The sequence below is a fragment of the Corapipo altera genome, unplaced genomic scaffold, assembly GCF_003945725.1.
Source record: "Corapipo altera isolate COAL_440 unplaced genomic scaffold, ASM394572v1 304, whole genome shotgun sequence".
In the NCBI taxonomy this organism is placed as follows: domain Eukaryota; kingdom Metazoa; phylum Chordata; class Aves; order Passeriformes; family Pipridae; genus Corapipo; species Corapipo altera.
This window is the reverse complement of record NW_020885050.1, coordinates 14,991-31,700: the sequence shown is the minus strand read 5'-3', so window position 1 is coordinate 31,700 and position 16,710 is coordinate 14,991. Positions and strand designations below refer to the sequence as shown.

At 62.2% G+C, this 16,710-nt stretch overlaps 2 protein-coding genes across 4 annotated transcripts in view; both read left to right on the top strand.

Moving 5' to 3' along the window:
* Window positions 1-2,129, top strand: part of NOL9 (nucleolar protein 9) — a 4,204-nt gene extending 2,075 nt beyond the window's left edge. Inside the window, 5 exon segments of the mRNA XM_027668712.1 lie at window positions 1-145; window positions 229-340; window positions 741-918; window positions 1,353-1,486; window positions 1,810-2,129. The exon segment at window positions 1-145 is cut by the window's left edge and continues 82 nt beyond it. Coding sequence (XP_027524513.1) covers window positions 1-145; window positions 229-340; window positions 741-918; window positions 1,353-1,486; window positions 1,810-1,938 — 698 coding nt within the window. The 3' untranslated portion in view covers window positions 1,939-2,129.
* Window positions 2,130-5,286: 3,157 nt separating this feature from the next.
* PLEKHG5 (pleckstrin homology and RhoGEF domain containing G5) lies at window positions 5,287-16,665 on the top strand. Of its 3 annotated transcripts, XM_027668705.1 has the most exons (22): window positions 5,287-5,391; window positions 6,566-6,642; window positions 8,680-8,809; window positions 8,990-9,092; window positions 9,173-9,233; window positions 9,339-9,430; window positions 9,507-9,643; window positions 9,720-9,868; window positions 11,460-11,645; window positions 11,815-11,985; window positions 12,058-12,153; window positions 12,235-12,285; window positions 12,396-12,545; window positions 12,621-12,731; window positions 12,799-12,948; window positions 13,023-13,160; window positions 13,333-13,452; window positions 13,554-13,686; window positions 13,757-13,872; window positions 13,955-14,097; window positions 14,171-14,959; window positions 15,067-16,665. In XM_027668705.1, exons 3-22 carry the CDS (start codon window positions 8,767-8,769, stop codon window positions 15,074-15,076), a joined length of 2,949 nt encoding a protein of 982 aa, XP_027524506.1. In that variant the 5' UTR covers window positions 5,287-5,391; window positions 6,566-6,642; window positions 8,680-8,766; the 3' UTR covers window positions 15,077-16,665. The 3 variants fall into 3 exon arrangements, with proteins under 3 accessions (XP_027524506.1, XP_027524505.1, XP_027524507.1); XM_027668704.1 differs by lacking the exons at window positions 5,287-5,391; window positions 15,067-16,665 and having other exon boundaries at window positions 6,575-6,642; window positions 14,171-14,963; XM_027668706.1 differs by lacking the exons at window positions 5,287-5,391; window positions 6,566-6,642; window positions 8,680-8,809; ... (3 more) ...; window positions 9,507-9,643; window positions 9,720-9,868 and adding an exon at window positions 11,125-11,263 and having other exon boundaries at window positions 15,067-16,662.
* Window positions 16,666-16,710: the final 45 nt, after the last annotated feature.

The window sequence follows — 16,710 nt, the reverse complement described above, 5'->3', positions numbered from 1 at the left end:
GCAAGCAGCAGCCTAAGTGCAAGCAGTTGGATGTGGGTGCTGCAGAGAGCTGGAAGTGCTCCGAAGGGGAGGATGCATCAGTTCCACAGTACAAGTTGCTCTATGTCCATCCAGAATTCCCTCGGGCAGGAGTGGCAGGTGAAGCGTAAGTAGAATATTGAGTGCTATGTGGAGTTTGTGGGCTGAACAAAACCACACGTTGCCTTTGACTTAGAACTGTTCTTACAGGCGAGTGCACAGCGGCATCCTGCGTGACATGTCCATCCTGGGGTACCTGGGGCACCTGCAGTACCCAGACATCGGGGCAGTGCTCCCGCTGCACAGCCTGGTGCCGTATCAGGTAAAGGAGCCTTGTGGGAAGGCTTGGGTATGGTGCAGAAAGCCTGGTTCGCAGCGGGGAGCAGTTCTGCTCCTACTGCAAATGTTTCTCAGAAGAGGAATAAACACTCTGTAATCTGCAAACAGATAACAACTGTATTCAGGGGGTCTAGAAGTGAAGCTTCTGTTGAGGTGCTGGTGTGGCCCATGTGTGCAGGTGGCACATGTGTTCTGTATGTCCTGTGTGTGCGGATGGCACATGTGTTATGTGTGTTCTGTCTGTGCAGAAGCTGCTGTGTGTGCCCTGCCTGTAGGTGTGGGATGGGAGCATGCAGGGTCTGTGTACTCAGGGTCTTACCTCTGAATTCAAACTCAGCTGATGTGGAACCGATGGCAGTTTTCTTCCTCTTTTCACCCCCCAGGTACCTTTCAGTGCTGTCGCGCTCAGGGTTATTCACACAGATGTTGCTCCCACCAACATCATGTATGCAGTGAATGCCAGCTGGGTTGGGCTCTGCTGCATTCCGGATGAAGTCAGGTGCCAGACCGACGGGCCGGTCCTGCTGACACAGACACCAGTCTGCGACTGCCTGGGCTTCGGTGAGCACACTGGAGCTGTGCTCTCACCTGCTGTATTTAGGCAGATGGGTTGCAGAGTGGCAGAATTGCCTACTCTCCCCAAAACAGCTGCAGAAGTGGGATGAGATACAGGAGTAGTGGTGTGTTGTCTGCTGTTGGAAGCTGTGCTGTAAGTCTTTTGGCTTTGGTTAATGTGTGGTAACAACTGTGAGGAATGTCACTGCACGGCGCCGCTCAGAGCTTCTCAGAACTCTCCAGCTACTCTCTGGGTTCACGTTTGCAGAAGCAGATTCTGTGTGGCTTATGTAAAATTCCTGTAGTTGCCTAAGTTTCCTTCTATGACTTGATTTAATGTTCCAGTTCGGATTTGGAGTTTGGTTCCCCAGTGTCTGTGGGGATGTGCTGATGAGCAGGGATACTTGATGACCAAGCTTTGCATATGTTCTTTTGTTCAGGAATTGTTCGAGGAGTTGATATGGAGAAGAAACTTTACCATATCCTGACACCAGTGCCTCCAGAGAACCTGAGACTAGTGAATTGTCTCCTCCTTGGGAACATTGCTATCCCTAACTGCGTGCTTGTGGGCCAGGTAGGAGCCCGTGGGAGGGGTGGGAGCTGGCTGAGCTTTGGCTGGCTGGCAAGTTTTCCAGTTTCTTATTCCTGAGGCGGATGCATGCTGGGAGATGCCTGGGCATCAGCAGATGGTTATCACTTTAGGAGATTGTCCTTAAGCACAGAAACCTCAAGAGAACAGAACGTTCCACTCGTGTTTTAGATGCCAGAGCGGGGTTTGGTGATCACTGAGTCTTTAACACCATCAACTCTGTCAGCCTGGGGGAGGGAAGTGCTTCCCCCTGTGCTGAAGCTACAGGCTCCTAAAGTTGTTTCTGGTTTTATTTTTCTGTTTTTCAGCAAGGAATTGAGGGAGAGATCCCGTACGTCACGTCCGATTACAACTACAGCATCCTGGGTGCTGGGAAGCTGAGGAAAAAGAAGCATTTTAAGAGGAAGGAATTCACCTTTGAGTGTGATTACACCTGAATCCTTGGGGCACTTGACACAAGTGTTGTTCGTGTGGACTGGGTAGAGAGCCCAGTGTGGTCACAGGAGCCCTGGGTGCTGCAGAGGCCCTGGGCAGGTGGCCGGGTAGATGCCACAGCAAGTCTGGCTTTAATAATGTTTTGTATGTTCAGTTTGTATTTCAGCGTTTTGTAATAAATATCTACGGAAAGTTGGTTTGGATTTTGTCCCTGGCCGTGGCTGACTCAGGTGGAGGCAGCTGCTGGTCACACCCAACTCTGCCTTGGGTCAGAAGTTGTTCTTGTTGCCTGTCCAGCTCTCAGGGAACTCTGGGTGTCAGTGATCCCCAGGGGCCTGAGCAGATCTTCCCGGTCCTGTGGTTTGGGGAAGGGCTCACCCTGGGGTCCTGGCCCCGTGCCTGGCCCGCAACTCTTGTTGTCCTGCTGGTCAAGGAGGGACGAAGGAAGGAGCACATTGTGGAATCTCTGTCTCCCGGGGTGGTGAAGATGAAGCCGTTCAGCTCTGCACCGTCACAGCCCAGCCTGGCTCTGTGCTGGGGGGCTGCTTCCTCCCACCCTGCATTGGCCTGGCCCCATATCCCAGTGCTGCAGTGTGAGCTCAGTGCCCTGAGTGTGGTCTGGGAACAGCTCGGGCTGACTCCAATGTGTCCCCAACTCTAACAGGCTGTTCTCCAGATCAAGGTTGAAACAGGATGGGAGTGGGGAGTATCACATGGAGCACCAGGGCATGTGGCCTTGCCTGACCCCACCTGCTCTACCCCACTGGGACATAAGAGAAACTTTTATTTATTTTTTCTTCCCAACCCTTTGTCAATCAGCAATTTGCTCCTGAGGGAAACTGGAGAGTGGTAGGAGCCACAAAGAGGTAAGCATCTCTGGTCAAGTTGAAGACATGTTTGGGAAAACAGCTTCTGAATGGGTAATACCAGCATACTCTGCATTTATTGGATCCATGTCTGCAAAAGTAACCTGGCTTCTAACTGGCTCCTGCGAGTGAGGTGAGGTTCTGCCCCAGCCTAGACCAGGGAACAATCTGGCCCTGGTGTGTGCAGCCCCTCGAGCCCAGTGCCTGTTCAGAGCCCACGGACCAGGTCTCCTGCAGAGGAAGGAGGGATGTGGTGTGTCACTTGGGACTGGAGCTTTTTGGCTGGTGGCTGCTGTGGATGTGAGTAATCTGCAAAATTGCTTTTATCTGGTTTGTGAAGAGATTTCCTAGAACACCAGGAACAAACAGCTGTAAACAAATAAACTGGGATGAGTGGCAGGGAGGGGACTGAGCTGGAGAGGAGCTGTGAGGGGCTGTGCAGTGTTGCTGCCTTTAAAGAGTTAAATTTAATCCAGGCCTAATTATCCCCATCTGGTTGGATCTGGCAGCAAAGGAAGGACTTGGCTGGCATTGTGGCCTGAACAGTGGCTAAAATAAATAAAGGGGGCTGTGGTGCAGCCAGGGAGAACATCCCAGGCGGGGTGAGAAGGGAGTTCAAGTCACAGGGAAGTGGGTGGAAAAAGCTTCAGGAAAGGTGAGATAGGCAAAGGGCATGTGAGAAATGCCCAGTGCTGAAACCCCCCATAGCTGAGCATAACCCTTATTGCTGTCACCAGCCTCCAGCATCCACCTCACCCGGCTGCGGGCGATGGACCCCACGCTGACTACGTTCCCTGGAGCTGGGGGATAAGTCCCAAGCTGCAAGTGTCTGTTTTGGGGCATTTCCAGGGTGTTCAGGTTGCCTATGCCTGCCAGGGCCCAGAGGTGGATGCTGCAGCTTTGGGAAAGGGGAACCTCACCGTCTTCTGGTGCTCCCTAAGAGGGAGAGGGACAATGCTGGTCAGGGACAATGGACAGGTCAGCATAATCCTCAGCGAAGCATCCCACCAGTGAGTTGGGCACACTCGGTTCTGTGATCAGTGGGAAATTGGTGACAGCACTTCAAATATCAAGGATACACCAAATAAAGTAGGGTTAATTTTGCAATGAGTTGACATTTGTTATATTTGCAGCAGCAATTTCTGTTGAAATTTCTGGCAAGGGGTGACCAGAAGCAGCAGAACTCCGGGGAGCACATGGTGCCTCCAGGAGGAGTTCCTGTGATGAGCTGGGGGACTGGGATTTGATCATCTTGCATAGTGCTGTGGTTTTTCCCTGTTTTAGGAAGTTTTACATGGGGTAGGACAAAGGTGCCAAACTTTGCTGCCTTTGTGGGTTTTAAGCCCTAGCTGGTGCTTTCTTGTTTGATTTAGCAGGAGGAAAATCCCCCTGAAGACCCCTGGCTTTCCCTGGACAGGCTGGGGGCCCCTGCGAGCCCATGGGTACAGGGATGCAACCGGGGCTCAGGGCAGCACATTCCTGCCCCCTCAAAAGCCGTCTGGATGGCAGAGCCGCCGAATAGCCCCCCTCTTCATGCTGATTCTTTCCATCACAAGCACGTCTTGTCTCCGTGGCCGAATGTCTTCCATAGACGGCGGAAAGTGAAATTTGTGCAATGTCTGTAGGAGGCTGAAGAAAGGCCCTTTGTGCGCCCCCCGCGCGGGCGCTGGGCAGCCTCCAGCAGCACCCTCGGCCGCCCTGCGGCTCCCGCCGCTGGCATCAATGCACCGCTTGTCCGGAGACCGGGACCCACTCTTAAAGCCAGAGCCAGTCTTCCCCGGTTAGTCCCACTGGCGGCCCCATTGGGGCGGGCACGGCTCTGGGGGGCCCTCCGGCCGTGACCCCAGGATGTTTCTGTACTGGAAGAAGAGGGGTGCCTATGAGCTGGAGGCTTTGCCGGCCGGGCTGGCGGGGCTGGAGTACGAGGCAGTGGAGCGGTTTTCCTGGAGCTCTGGCCTGGACATCAGCGAGGAGCTCGGGGGTAGGTGGCTGGGGGGGCTTCGAGCAGCCAGGGCTGTGGGCTGCTGGGGTTGGCCAAAGTCTCCAGCTGTGGCAAAGAGGGTGAGGGGCTGGGAGAAGCTCTCGCTGGAGCAGGGGTGCCACAGGGAGGCCGTGGGAATGCTGCAGGTGCAGCTGGGGAGCACTCAGCAAACTGCCCCGTGCCACCGGCAGCGCTCCCCCCGGCCCAGGCAGGGTTTGAAGCAGCCGGCTGCCGCCGTGCGCTCGGCTGCGAGGATGATCCGGTTTCAGACTTGTTTTCCGTCGCCGGGAGCGCCGGGAGCGATAGCACAGCCGGCAGCAGCGGAGGAGGTGACCGGGGGGAGGGGGGACAGGAGCTGATGGGGACAGGATCCCTCCTCTGGCCCCCGAGGTGGCTGGTGGGGACCCGGACACCCTCCTGCCTCTGCCAGAACCCGGGGGGCCCTGCGAAGAGCTCCCAGCCCGCGTGCCCGAGGCCCCGGTGCGTGTGTGACCCGCGGGCAGGGTCAGCGCCCGGGAACGGCCACGCGGCTTCGGCCGCGCCGGCGGCTCCGGCGCGGGGCTGGTCCCGGGCACCGCCGGCCCCTGCGGGCGGCCTCTAGGTTTTTGGTGAGTTTGGAAAACTTTCCCTCGGGTGCATGAAAGAATTTCTTATTTGCTTCCGTTATTATTCCCGATAGGTCAAGTGAAACGGCAGCAGCGGGGGGCGGGGGCCGGCCCAGACCGGAGCGCTGCGGGGCGGCCGCGGAAACAGAGCCGTCATTGTGCTCCTGCCGCGGGGGCAGCGCCCGGCTCCGGCTCCCGGCCCCGGCTCCCGGTCCCTGCTCCCGGTCCCTGCTCCCGGCCCGGCTCCCGGGCGGCGACGGACCCAGCCCTGCCCGGCTGCTTCCGCGCCGTCATCCAGCAGCGCCCGTGGTGCCACGGCAGCCCCGGGATCACTCCCAGATGGGAGCTAAAGCAACCAGTTGCTTCCCTCTCTCCAGACAGAAGTAGCAGCTTTTTCAGTGCTGCCTCGAAAGGCATTTTAACCTGCAGACTGAGCCTAACCCTGGCCTTGGCCATGGCCCTCTCGGGCTGGCATGGATGCTGGTTTTGTTGGCAGGAAGGATGCAGGAGAGGGGAATGGCATGGCAGGGAAGCCCCTGTGCTGCTGGGCTGGTACAGCCGTGCCACCTGGCCTCTCCACATCCCCGGCATGGGCTCCCTCCCCAGCAGGCAGCGTCCCAGCCGTGCATCCCTGCCCGCAGTGGGGCTGCCCTGCCAGAGGGTGTCCGTACTGCTCGTCTGCCGCAAGCAGTCCGTTATTTTTAAACGATTAGATGCGACACATAACAAAAGCCTTCAAAATAGGATTTGTCCCTAAGGCCGATTTAACTGTCAAAGCTTAAAGTGGCTACTAAGCCCCGTTGGGGACTGACAGCAGCAGATTTAGTGTTCCTGCTGCAGCCCCAGGCCGTGCCAGCCCCCGGGGGAGCTGGGGCAGATCTGTGTCCTCATCCTGTGCCTTGGGGTGCCGGGCAAGAGGTGCTGGATTCTGTCTCTGTGGAGCACACAGTGCCTTCCCTCGGCAGGGATGCAGCGCTGGCTCTTGGGCATAGGGCTTCATCCTTCTGGATGGGCTGTGGGACAGGCAGGGGTGGGCAGGAGTGGGCAAGACCAGCTTCAGCTGAGCCTGTGTGCTTTGCCAAGCTCTTAAACCCAGGGTTTGTGTTTGTGGGGGTCTCAGCATGGCCCCAGCGGGTGGCTCTCATGGCACCCAGGCACTGATCCTCTCTTTCCACAGACGAGCCGTGCCCAGCAGAGGAGACAGTGCTGCGCTGCCAGAATCCCAACTGCGCCGGTGAGAGGAGGGCAGCCAAGGTGGGTCCTGCAGGGTGGGGGCAGCGCCGGCAGCTGCCTCCTGGCGTCGGTCTCATGGGTGAGAAGGGGCAGTGGATGGCTCTGCCCAACCTGCCGGTCCCTGAAGGGCCCCTGCCCTGGTTGGCAGCCCCTGGCGTGCCGTGTGCCCCAGCCCGTGCTGGGTGTGCATTCCTTGCTGCTGTCACGGTCTGGCTGGCATTTAACGGCGATTTCCCATTTCCCCAAGCTGGTGTGATTGGAGCTAATACACCCCAGCCCATCTGCTCCCCTGCTCACTAATGTGAGTCCAGGGTGGATTTAGTGTCTGTTCTCTCCCACTGGCTGTGCAGGGCTGGGCCGGACCCACAGCCTGGCTCCCAAGTGAGTCTCAAGGGTTTCTGTGTGGGGCTGCAGGCAGTGTCTCTGGTGTAGCAGGCAGGACGGCCCAGGCACGCCAAGGGTGTGCCACAGTGCTCTGTTTGCATGCTGGGGTGGCAGGGCCAGTGCCACAGTGCTCTATTTGCATGCTGGGGTGGCAGGGCCAGTGCTGCTGGGGCACACGTGGCACTGAGCTGTGGTTGCCCAGTGGTGCAGCTGGGACTGCTGGGATCAACCCACTGAGACCACCCTGCCACTGTCACCAGAGACCCCTGACGGCGCCTGGCAGGTAGTGGGGGTTTGGTGGGTGGGCTGGTCAGTCTGGGGGCTTGTTCTGCTGTGGCAGGGTGGTGGATCTTGATCCCCCTCTCTTTGTGAGGTGCTTGCTGAGGGGCGGCGAAGCTGTTGTGTGCTGGGACCGTGGCAGGGCTTGGACCAGGAGCTGATCCCTGGGGTGGGCAGAGAGGCTTGGCCATCCTGCCTGGCCCCTCCTGGGGGGTTGAGCCCAGGGATGAGCTGCTGGCACAGAGTGGATGAGGAGCATGAGTACCTGTGGAGCGGCTGCCAAGGGTCCCAGGGGAGCCACTGAGTGAGCTCCAGCTGTGACTGTGCTCTCGCATGCAGGTGTCATGATGGCCACAGTGGTGTGAGGCACACGGTGGCAGAGGAGGAGGGTTGGGGACACGCGGTGTCCTGGGGCTGTCTTGGGATAGGGCACTTGTGGGTGCCGTGGCAGTGGCTGCTGCAGAGGGGCCGACGGCCCCTTGGAGAGCACGCGGGTGGTGGGAGCACGTCAGCTCTGACCTCAGCGGCACTGGGAGGAAGGAGGGCAGGAAGTGGGGGCGGCTGGAGCTGCACGGGTGCTTCCTCCCCGCAGCAGCACAGTGCACTACAGGCAAGCCCGGGCAGGGCTGGCTCCTCCCAGCAGCCCCTTGCAACCCTCTGCGTGCAGAGTGGCGATGGGGGTCCCACACGGGGATGGGGGTGTGTCAGTGGTGCAGCAGGGCTCGCTGGCAGTGGCTGGTGGCACCACAATCCCCTGGAGCGGGGCCAGCTGGAGCCCCCAGTGAGATGGGCGCTGGCCGGAGGTCACAGGCCATGCACTGTGCTGGGGGCCCAGCCGGGGGTTTAAAAATAACCCGCTGTGAATGCCCGGTGGGGCTGGGGCCACGGTCGTGGCCGCACACAATCGGAGGAAACGCGCCGGCTTCGAGCATTGTTTGGCCGCAGACGCTCGCTTCCTCCGTCCTGCCGTGGGGACACGGCTCTCATCAGCACAAAGGGGCTGTGGGGTGCCAGGGTGGTCTCCCAAGCCACTGGTGAGGTGTGAGTGCCATGGGCACAGGTGGCTGTCCCCCAGCTCCCTGTCCAAGCCTCAGCATGTGCAACTGTCTCAAGGTCTCTGCTCATGGCAGTGGAGCAAGGAGGGGAATCCGTGGTGCAGAAGGCCCTGTGTCATCACCATGTCCTGCAGAACCCACTGTCTTGTGCCTGTGTCCCGCTCATGCTGCTTTCCTCGTGCCCGCTCTGGCCTCAGCATTCCCCGTGAGCAGTGTGCCAGCAGCAGTTGGGGATGGGAGAGGGGACTCAGCTGCTCATGGTGCTGCCCATCCCTCCTGCCAGCATGCCATAGCTGGTGGCCCCAGGCAGGTGCTGCCTGACAAAGGCATGTCCTTGCAGGAATGCCACCACGTGGAGTGCCGGCAGCTGAGCCGCAGCGGCCCCCTCAGCCTGTGTGAAGTCTGCGACGGCCGCCTCCATGGCGCCATGCACTTTGATGGCCACATCCGCTTCGACCTGCCCCCTCAAGGTGAGCCGGGCCCAGCAGCGGCACCACTGCTCCCACAGCTCCACGGCAGGGGTGCAGCGCAGGGGTGGGAGTGATGGAATGCACTTGGGGTTGGTACAATACACAGGTGGGAGTGGGATGCAGTGGGAGCCAGCACGGGGTTGGGGAGGTGTCACAGCCCAGCTCGATGTCCGTTTGCAGGCTCCATCCTGGCCCGCAACATGTCAACACGCTCGTGCCCCCCACGCACCAGCCCTGCCTCTGATGTGGAGGAGGAAGAGGAAGGTCCAGCAGAGAGCAGAGGGTGAGCCCCCGGCCTTGTATGTCCCCTGTGTGGCCCCAGCCCACAGCATCCCCGTAACTCTGCCCTTCCTGTGCCCACAGGGAACGCAGGAGCTCGGCACTGAAGCTGCCCAAAAAGAAGGCTTGGCGCAGGCACACGGATGTAAGGCACCAGCCCCTCTCCCCGGGGCACTTGGCAGGGCAGCAGCATGGCCCTGGTGGGTGGGAGGGAGAGACCCCTGGGTGAGCGGCTGCTGCCTCCCCCCAGGACCCCAGCAAGGAGTGCTTCACCCTGAAGTTCGACCTTAGCGTCGACATCGAGGCAGAGATTGTGCCGGCTGTGAAGAAGAAGTCACTGGGGTGAGTTTGCTGGGGACAGGTACGAGGACAATGTGGGGACTGATGCAGAGATGGACATGGGGCTCGTGTCCTGCAGGGAGGTGCTGCTGCCGGTGTTCGAGAGGAAGGCAATCGAGCTGGGCAAGGTGGACATCTACCTGGACCAGTCCCACACACCACTGTCCCTGCAGTTCGAGGCGTTCCGCTTCGGGGGGCACTACCTGAGGGTGAAAGGTGCGGTGGGGGCCCGGCAGAAGGCTCAGCTGCCTCAGGGCTCCCAGGGGACACTGACAACCTGATGCTCCCACAGCCAAGCCTGGTGATGAGTTGAAGGTGGAGCAGGCAGTGCGGGACACCAGGTCAGCCAGCCTGCCCATCCTGCACCCTGCCAGCACCGCTGCAGTCCTCGGGCCAGTCCTGGAGCCACTGCCAGGATGCCGAGAGGGCACCGACAGCCTGGTGAGTGCCAGTGCCAGCTCTGGGAAGGAGGAGCTGGGGAGGGGATGGTAGGGGGTGTGATCACCCTGTAGCCGTTCTTTTTGGGAAGATGGGTCATGAGACAGCAACATGGTGTCTTCTTGATGGCCTCATGGGGTGTGGCTGAAGATCCTGCTGGAGTCCCCAAGAGCCACTTTGCCTCCTGACTGTGCTGTGCTGGCTATGCTGTGCTGGCTGTGCCACAGTAGCGTAGCAGCTCAAGCAGTGGCACCAGCCCCGTGGCTGTGCCAGGTACAGGATGCCACCAAAGCTAAGGCAAATAGGAGCCCTGGGGGCCCCAGCAGTGGCTGCCACTTGGTGCCACCCCAGCCCTGGGACTCACCCTGGCCCCAGGACTCGCCCTTGGCCGCTGGCCCTCCTGTCCACGGTACCTGGCAGCTGCTGAGCTCAGCTCAGTCCTGCCCCGTGGACCCTGTCCCCAGATAAGGCGTGGGGCTGGGCTGGGCACAACTCCTGTGGGAGGAGAGTGTTGGGCCCGTGGGGAGCAGCTCTGCAGGGGCTGGTCAGGGAGACACAGTGCTCACTTTTGTGCCAGCAGGCCCTGAGGGTGGCAAGCTGGCTGTGTGGCCGGGGCTGGTGGCCACCCGTGTCCAGCACTATGATGCCTGGCTGCGGGACCGGCACAGCCCTGGCAGCGCAGGGGGGCCAGTGGGCAACCAGCCACCCCTGCAGGGGTCTCAGTCCCGACCGCCTTCCTGGGGACAGGCGGGTGCTGAGCTGCACCAGGGCGATAGGGCTGGCGGCGGCCGGGGCACCTGGGGACGTGGCAGCGCAGTGAGTAAGGGGGACAGTGCCTGTGGTGGCTCTTCCTGCCTGGGTCCGGGGACGTGGCAGGGTGTGGGGCTGTGCTGGCGGTGGTGGCAGCACCGTGCCACTTCCCAGGGCTCGGTGGCAGGCAGGGAGCCCCGGCCCTGCTGCCCTTTGTGCCACGGTAAGGAGATGGCAGCGGCCACGTTCCGGCACAGCCCAGAGACACGCGGGGAGCAGCCGGTGCAGCGGTGCCCGGGGTGGAGGGAGCCACTTGGCTGTGACCCAGCTCTTGCGACCGGCTGGGGGGCTTTGATCTCCGCCGATGAATTGTTCAGCTCTGGTAGCTTATCTGCGAGGAGGGAAATTAGGTTTTCGGCTCTGGCCCCACCTCCTTTTGTTTCGGAGGAGCCCGGCCACAGCCTGCCCGGCCCCGGCTCTGCCGTCCGAGCCGAGAGCACGGCTGGACAGGCGGCTTGGCTGGGTCTGTGCCCCTCGGGATGTCGTGAGCCCCCGTGCTGCTGGGGCCACTTGCCCATGGCCGGCTGGGCTCGGCCAGGCAGCACCCGGGGTCCTGCACCCCCGGGTCCCTGCACCCCCGGGACGCAGGTAGGCAGGTCAGTGCAGGCAGGGGAGCGTGGCTGGAGGACGCACTGCCCAGGGCTGCCGTCTGGGTGTCTGTCCCACGGTGCTCGAGGTCAGCCCTGCTGGAGCATCACACTGTGCCACGCCACTGTCCCCATCCCAGTGCCATGGCCAGACTGCCGAGCGCTGACCCCGGGGGCACTGACTGTCCCTGCTGCAGGCTCTTAGCCGGCGGAGGAAGAACATGACGGAATTCCTGGGGGACACCAGCATTCCCAGCCCTGAGCTGGCCCTGCACATCGGCAGCTCCCTGCCCACCAATGGCACCGACACCTGGAAGAACCGCGCTGCCAGCCGCTTCAGCGGCTTCTTCGGCTCTGGCACCAGCGTGGGCTCCTTCGGGCGGGTAGGTCGGACGCAGGCATGGCGAGGGGGCACGGGAGCTGCCTGCAGCTGTGCTGGGGAGCTGGGATGGGTCCCCTGGGGCTCGAGCCCCCTAGTTCCACAGGCGGGGCAAAGGGGTCTGTGGCACATGCCTACTGGCCTCTGCCCAGCTGCTCTGCCCCCTGCTTCAGGAGACTGAGAAGCTGGAGCAGCTGGCAAACAGGCTGCACGCCTACGGCACCTTCGGGCTGCCCAAGCTGCCGCCCCAGCTCCGCTTTGACCGCGACTCCTGGGAGGAGGATGGGGATGAGGCTGGGCTGGCACTGGAGGACAGCTGGCAGCAGATCATCCAGGGAGCAGAGGTAGGGCTAGGGGCTGGGAGGCCGTGGGGGCTCTGCTCAGCCCTGGCACGGTGCTGACGCTCAGCCTGGCAGGCCCTGTCACGCCGGCAGTGCCACCAGCAGGAAGCCATCTGGGAGCTGCTGCACACCGAGGCCACCTACATCCGCAAGCTCAAAGTCATTACCGATGTGAGTGCTGGTGGACACTGTGCTGTGCTGGGGCCGGGGGCCACGGCTGCAGCCCACCAGCTCCCTGCTCTCTCCCCACAGCTCTTCCTCTGCTGCCTGCTGAACCTGCAGGAATCAGGGCTGCTCTGTGAGGTGAGCAGAGAGGCTTGTGGGGACCAGGGGTGTCAGGGATGGCTCCTCAGCCTGGCAATGCTGCAAGATGCGGGTGCTGTCCCCCAGTACTGCCCACCTCACCCCCACAGGTGGATGTCGAGCGGCTCTTCAGCAACATTGGGGAGATCATCCGGCTGCACTGCGAGCTGTGGCGCAGCGTCATGGCCCCGGTTCTGGCCAAGGCACGACGGACTGGGGCAATGCTTGACCCCATTGACTTCCTCAATGGCTTCAAGATGGTGAGTGGGGACCCCATGCCATTGTGGAGGGCAATGCCATGCTGTGCCCCACGGTGACCCCTCTGTGCCTCCCAGTTCGGGTCCCTCTTCAAGCCCTACATGCGGTACTGCATGGAGGAGGAGGGATGCATGGAGTACATGCGGGCACTGCTGCGGGACAGCGAGCTCTTCCGCACCTATGTGACGGTAAGGGGAGAGTGGGTACTGGGGCTGGGACCGGGGCAGTGCTGGCACTGACATCTGCATGCCACAGTGGGCCGAAAAGCACGAGCAGTGCAGCCGTCTGAAGCTGAGTGACATGCTGGTGAAGCCCCACCAACGCCTCACCAAGTACCCACTGCTCCTCAAGTCCGTACTGAAGAAGACAGATGACCCACGTGCCCGTGACGCCATTACCACCATGGTAAGGGTATGGGGGTGGGAGACAACAGGGTTGGTCCCCCCAGCCCCTCAAACCCACTGCCAACCCCTCCACAGATTGGCTCTGTGGAGCGTTTCATCAATGACATCAACTCGCGGATGCGCCAGCGGCAAGAGCGGCAGCGCCTGGCCACCATCCTGAGCCGCATCGACACCTACGAGGTGGTGGAGGGCAGCACAGATGAGGTGGACAAGGTAGGCTGGGCATGGTGGAGCTGCTGTCCTCTGCCATGTCATGCCATGCCACGCTATGCCACTCAATGCCACTCTGCCACACTGCACTACCAACCCTATGTCACTTCATGCCATGCCACCCTATGCCATGTTATCCCATGCACCCCATGCTGATGCTGGTGGCTCCCGGCAGCTATTGAAGGAATTCCTGCGGCTGGACCTGACAGCCCCCATCCCCGGCACCTCCCCAGAGGACACCCGGCAGCTCCTCCTTGAGGGCAGCCTGCGCATGCGGGAAGGTAAAGACAGCAAGGTGAGGACTGCAGGGGACGAGGGGGCCTCGGCTGCGGCCCCTGCCCACCTGCCCTCACTCACTGTGCCAACCAGCAACCACGGCCCCACTCTCACTCCCAGATGGACGTCTACTGTTTCCTCTTCACTGACCTCTTCCTCATCACCAAGCCCCTAAAGAAGGCTGAGCGCACCAAGGTGGTCCGGCAGCCCTTGCTGGTGGACAAGGTTGTCTGCCGAGAGCTCAGGGACCCAGGTGAGCAGCACTAGGGGCAAGGGAGTCTGCAGAGGGGGTCCCTGACGTGGCTGACAGCCTCTGCCCACAGGCTCCTTCCTCCTCATCTACCTGAACGAGCTGGGGAGTGCTGTGGCTGCCTACACCTTCCAGGCCAGCGGGCAGTCTTTGTGCCGCAGCTGGGTCGAGGCGGTGCGCAATGCCCAGGTGAGGGGGCACGGGGCTGCGCAGGGGACCTGCAGGTGCCCTGTGCACAACCTGGTCCTCGCTGATGCCTTCCCTTTCCCAGAACCTGCTGCAGCAGCTGCGGCAGCGCCGGTGCATGGAAGAGGAGGAGGAGGAGGAGGAGGAGGACGGCGGGAGCGGCACCTCAGCTGCCAGTTCACCTACCATCCTGCGCCGCAGCAGTGCCAGCCCAGACTCACAGCAGTGGTAGGGAACGGGAGGGGGGCCCTGCACACCCCTGGCCTGGCACAGCCCCCTCCTCACCCTCCTGCTCCTGCAGCCCCTCTGACGGTTCCACTGAGACACTCGCCATGGTGGCAGCAGACGGCGGTGATGAGCTCTCCTCCCCAGACTGGGACACAGGACCCTTCAGATCGACCTCAGACAGCTCCTCCGTTGGCACCAGCACCTCCATCAGCACTGGCACCTCTGTGGACACCTCCACCGAGACCCCCACCCAGGAGCTGCCTGCAGGCGCCCTGCCTGTGCCCCTGCCCCATGGCATGGCCTCCCCGACTGGCGGCTGCCGCTCGTCTTCCATCGACAGTGCCTACGGCACGCTCTCACCTGCCTCACTGCGGGACTTCAGCCAGCAGCCAGATGGGGTGGCTGAGGAGGGGCGGGAGCCCTCCCTGGCCCCCCCAGCTCCACGGCCCCCCTCACCCCGGCTGCGCCGCCGCACCCCAGTGCAGCTCCTGCTCTGCCCAGCCAGGGTGCTTAAGTCCAAGTCAGAGGCCAGCCTGCCACAGCTCCTGTCCCCCACTTCCCCAGGCCCCTTGAGCCAGAGCCGCAGCCTCTCTGACCTCTCTGCTGGCTCCCCCCAGAATAACCAAGCCCCTGTGCCCCCAGCTGCCTCTGGCAGCAGTGGCAGCTCCACGTCCGAGCTCTCGGAGCCTGAGGAGCCAGTGAAGAGCCCAGCCTCCCTCCCAGGGGAGCTCAGGCGTGACCCCCCACCTCCTGCCCACCGGACCCTCTCAGACCCGCAGTCGGCACGGCACCGCAAGCTGACGCTGGCGCAGCTGTACCGGATCCACGCCACGCTGATGCTCAACTCCACGCTGACGGCCTCGTAAGCACATGCTGCCTGTTCCCAAGGGGTGCCCTGGCCCTCCTGGGGGCTCCCCAGGGGCCAGGTCTCAGCACTGAGGGCATCTCCCCCCACTCTGTGTCTTGCAGGGAGGTCTGAGAGCCGCCGGCATGGAAAGCACAGACGCGCAGATGCACCAAGGAGCTGCTCCTGCTTCTAACCATAGCGTAATGCCAGGGCTGGGCAGAGCGAGCACTGGGATGCCACGCTGGTGGGGACATGGATGGGGATGCAGACCAGTCCCCTTGGCAAGGACGTGCCCTGGGCACAGTAGTGCGGGGCTGGACATGGCACATGGCTTGTGCTGGACCCTTGTCCACAGAGACGAGAGTTGTTGGGCAGGGGGCCCTGGGGCCATGGGGGGCTGCGGGGGGCTGTGGGGCAGCTCCTGTGGGCGACGAAGGGATGACAATGTCGGCAATGGTGAGTGGGGAAGATGCTGAGAGGGATGCAGTGCCAGTGGCATGGTGCTGCAGGCGGTGCAGGGAGGAGGCTGGGGCTGTGGCAGAAGGGGACAGTGCGGGGCTGGGGTGGGTTTGCCCTGTGTGGTGGCAGTAGGTGGCAGTGCCCAAGGCCAGAGTATGAGAGTTGTGGTGGGAGCCCCCCCCCGTGCCAGGCTGCACTCCACGTCCCAGCTGAGCAATAAACCCAGCTGGTGCACGCTCGCGCCCGCCTCGCCTCTCCTTCAGCCATGGCAGCACCCAGGGCTGGGCAGCACTGGGGTGGGTGAGGCACAGCTGAGGGAGCCCCACGGGGGCAGGTGAAGAGGGGACTGGGGCCAGTTTCAGCCTGGTGTTCCAGGGCTCAGGATGGGGATGGAGCCCTGGGGTGGGGGTCAGCGCTGCTCCCTGCACACTGTACCCCACCAACCCCCACTACCCTGGGTTTGTGCCAGCGGGTGAGGGAGGGCGGCGGCGCTCCTGTCATGTGGTTTCATATCCCCTGGACTCATTTCCAAAAAAGCATTTCCTCCTGCTGCGGTCGGGTGTAAAAGCCTGTGTGGGGAGGGCTGGCGCTCACTCACCACGCGTCGTGTGCTGCTGGCGGTGGCCATGGGTTGCCGGGGCACCCTGCCTGGGCACTGAGCTGCCCTGACGCCCAACCGTGCCCGCCGCCCTGGTCCCCTCACTGCCCTGGCATGAACCAACCACATCGGCCACAAGGATGAAGTGTTGCTGCCCTGGGGTGGCTTGGGTGAGTGTGCTGGCATGCGGGTCCCATGGAGCCCCGGCTGTGGGGTGCCCCAGGGCCGTGGCTGAAATGGGTCTGGAGGAGGGAGGGAGGAAGGTGGAGTAACTCCAGTGCAAAACGTACCAAACACGCTTGCCCCTCTGGCTAACACCTGGGACTGGTCTCTGCTGCACTGAAGCACCCATGGTGTGGCGTGGCTACAGGGGCCACAGGCATGGCACAGCCACGAAGATCGCAGGCACGGACACAATGTGGTCGTGGAGAGTGTGAGCTCAGTCACAGGGCTGCAGGTAGGGCAGTGCCACGAGGACTGGCTGTACCGACAGCCCGCGGGTGCAGGTCACGCTGCCGGCGGTGGGGCTGCCCTCGGGGCTGGGGAGTGGCTGTCCCGGCACTCGGGTGCGGGGAGCAGAGGCCGCGCCGTGGGCGGGAGCAGCGCTGGCGGTGGGAAGCGGTGTCTGTGCCCACCCCGCAGCCGGACACGGGCGTGCCCGCCGCTGCTCCGCGCCCGCCGCTCCCCTGCCCGCCGGACACCTGCTCCC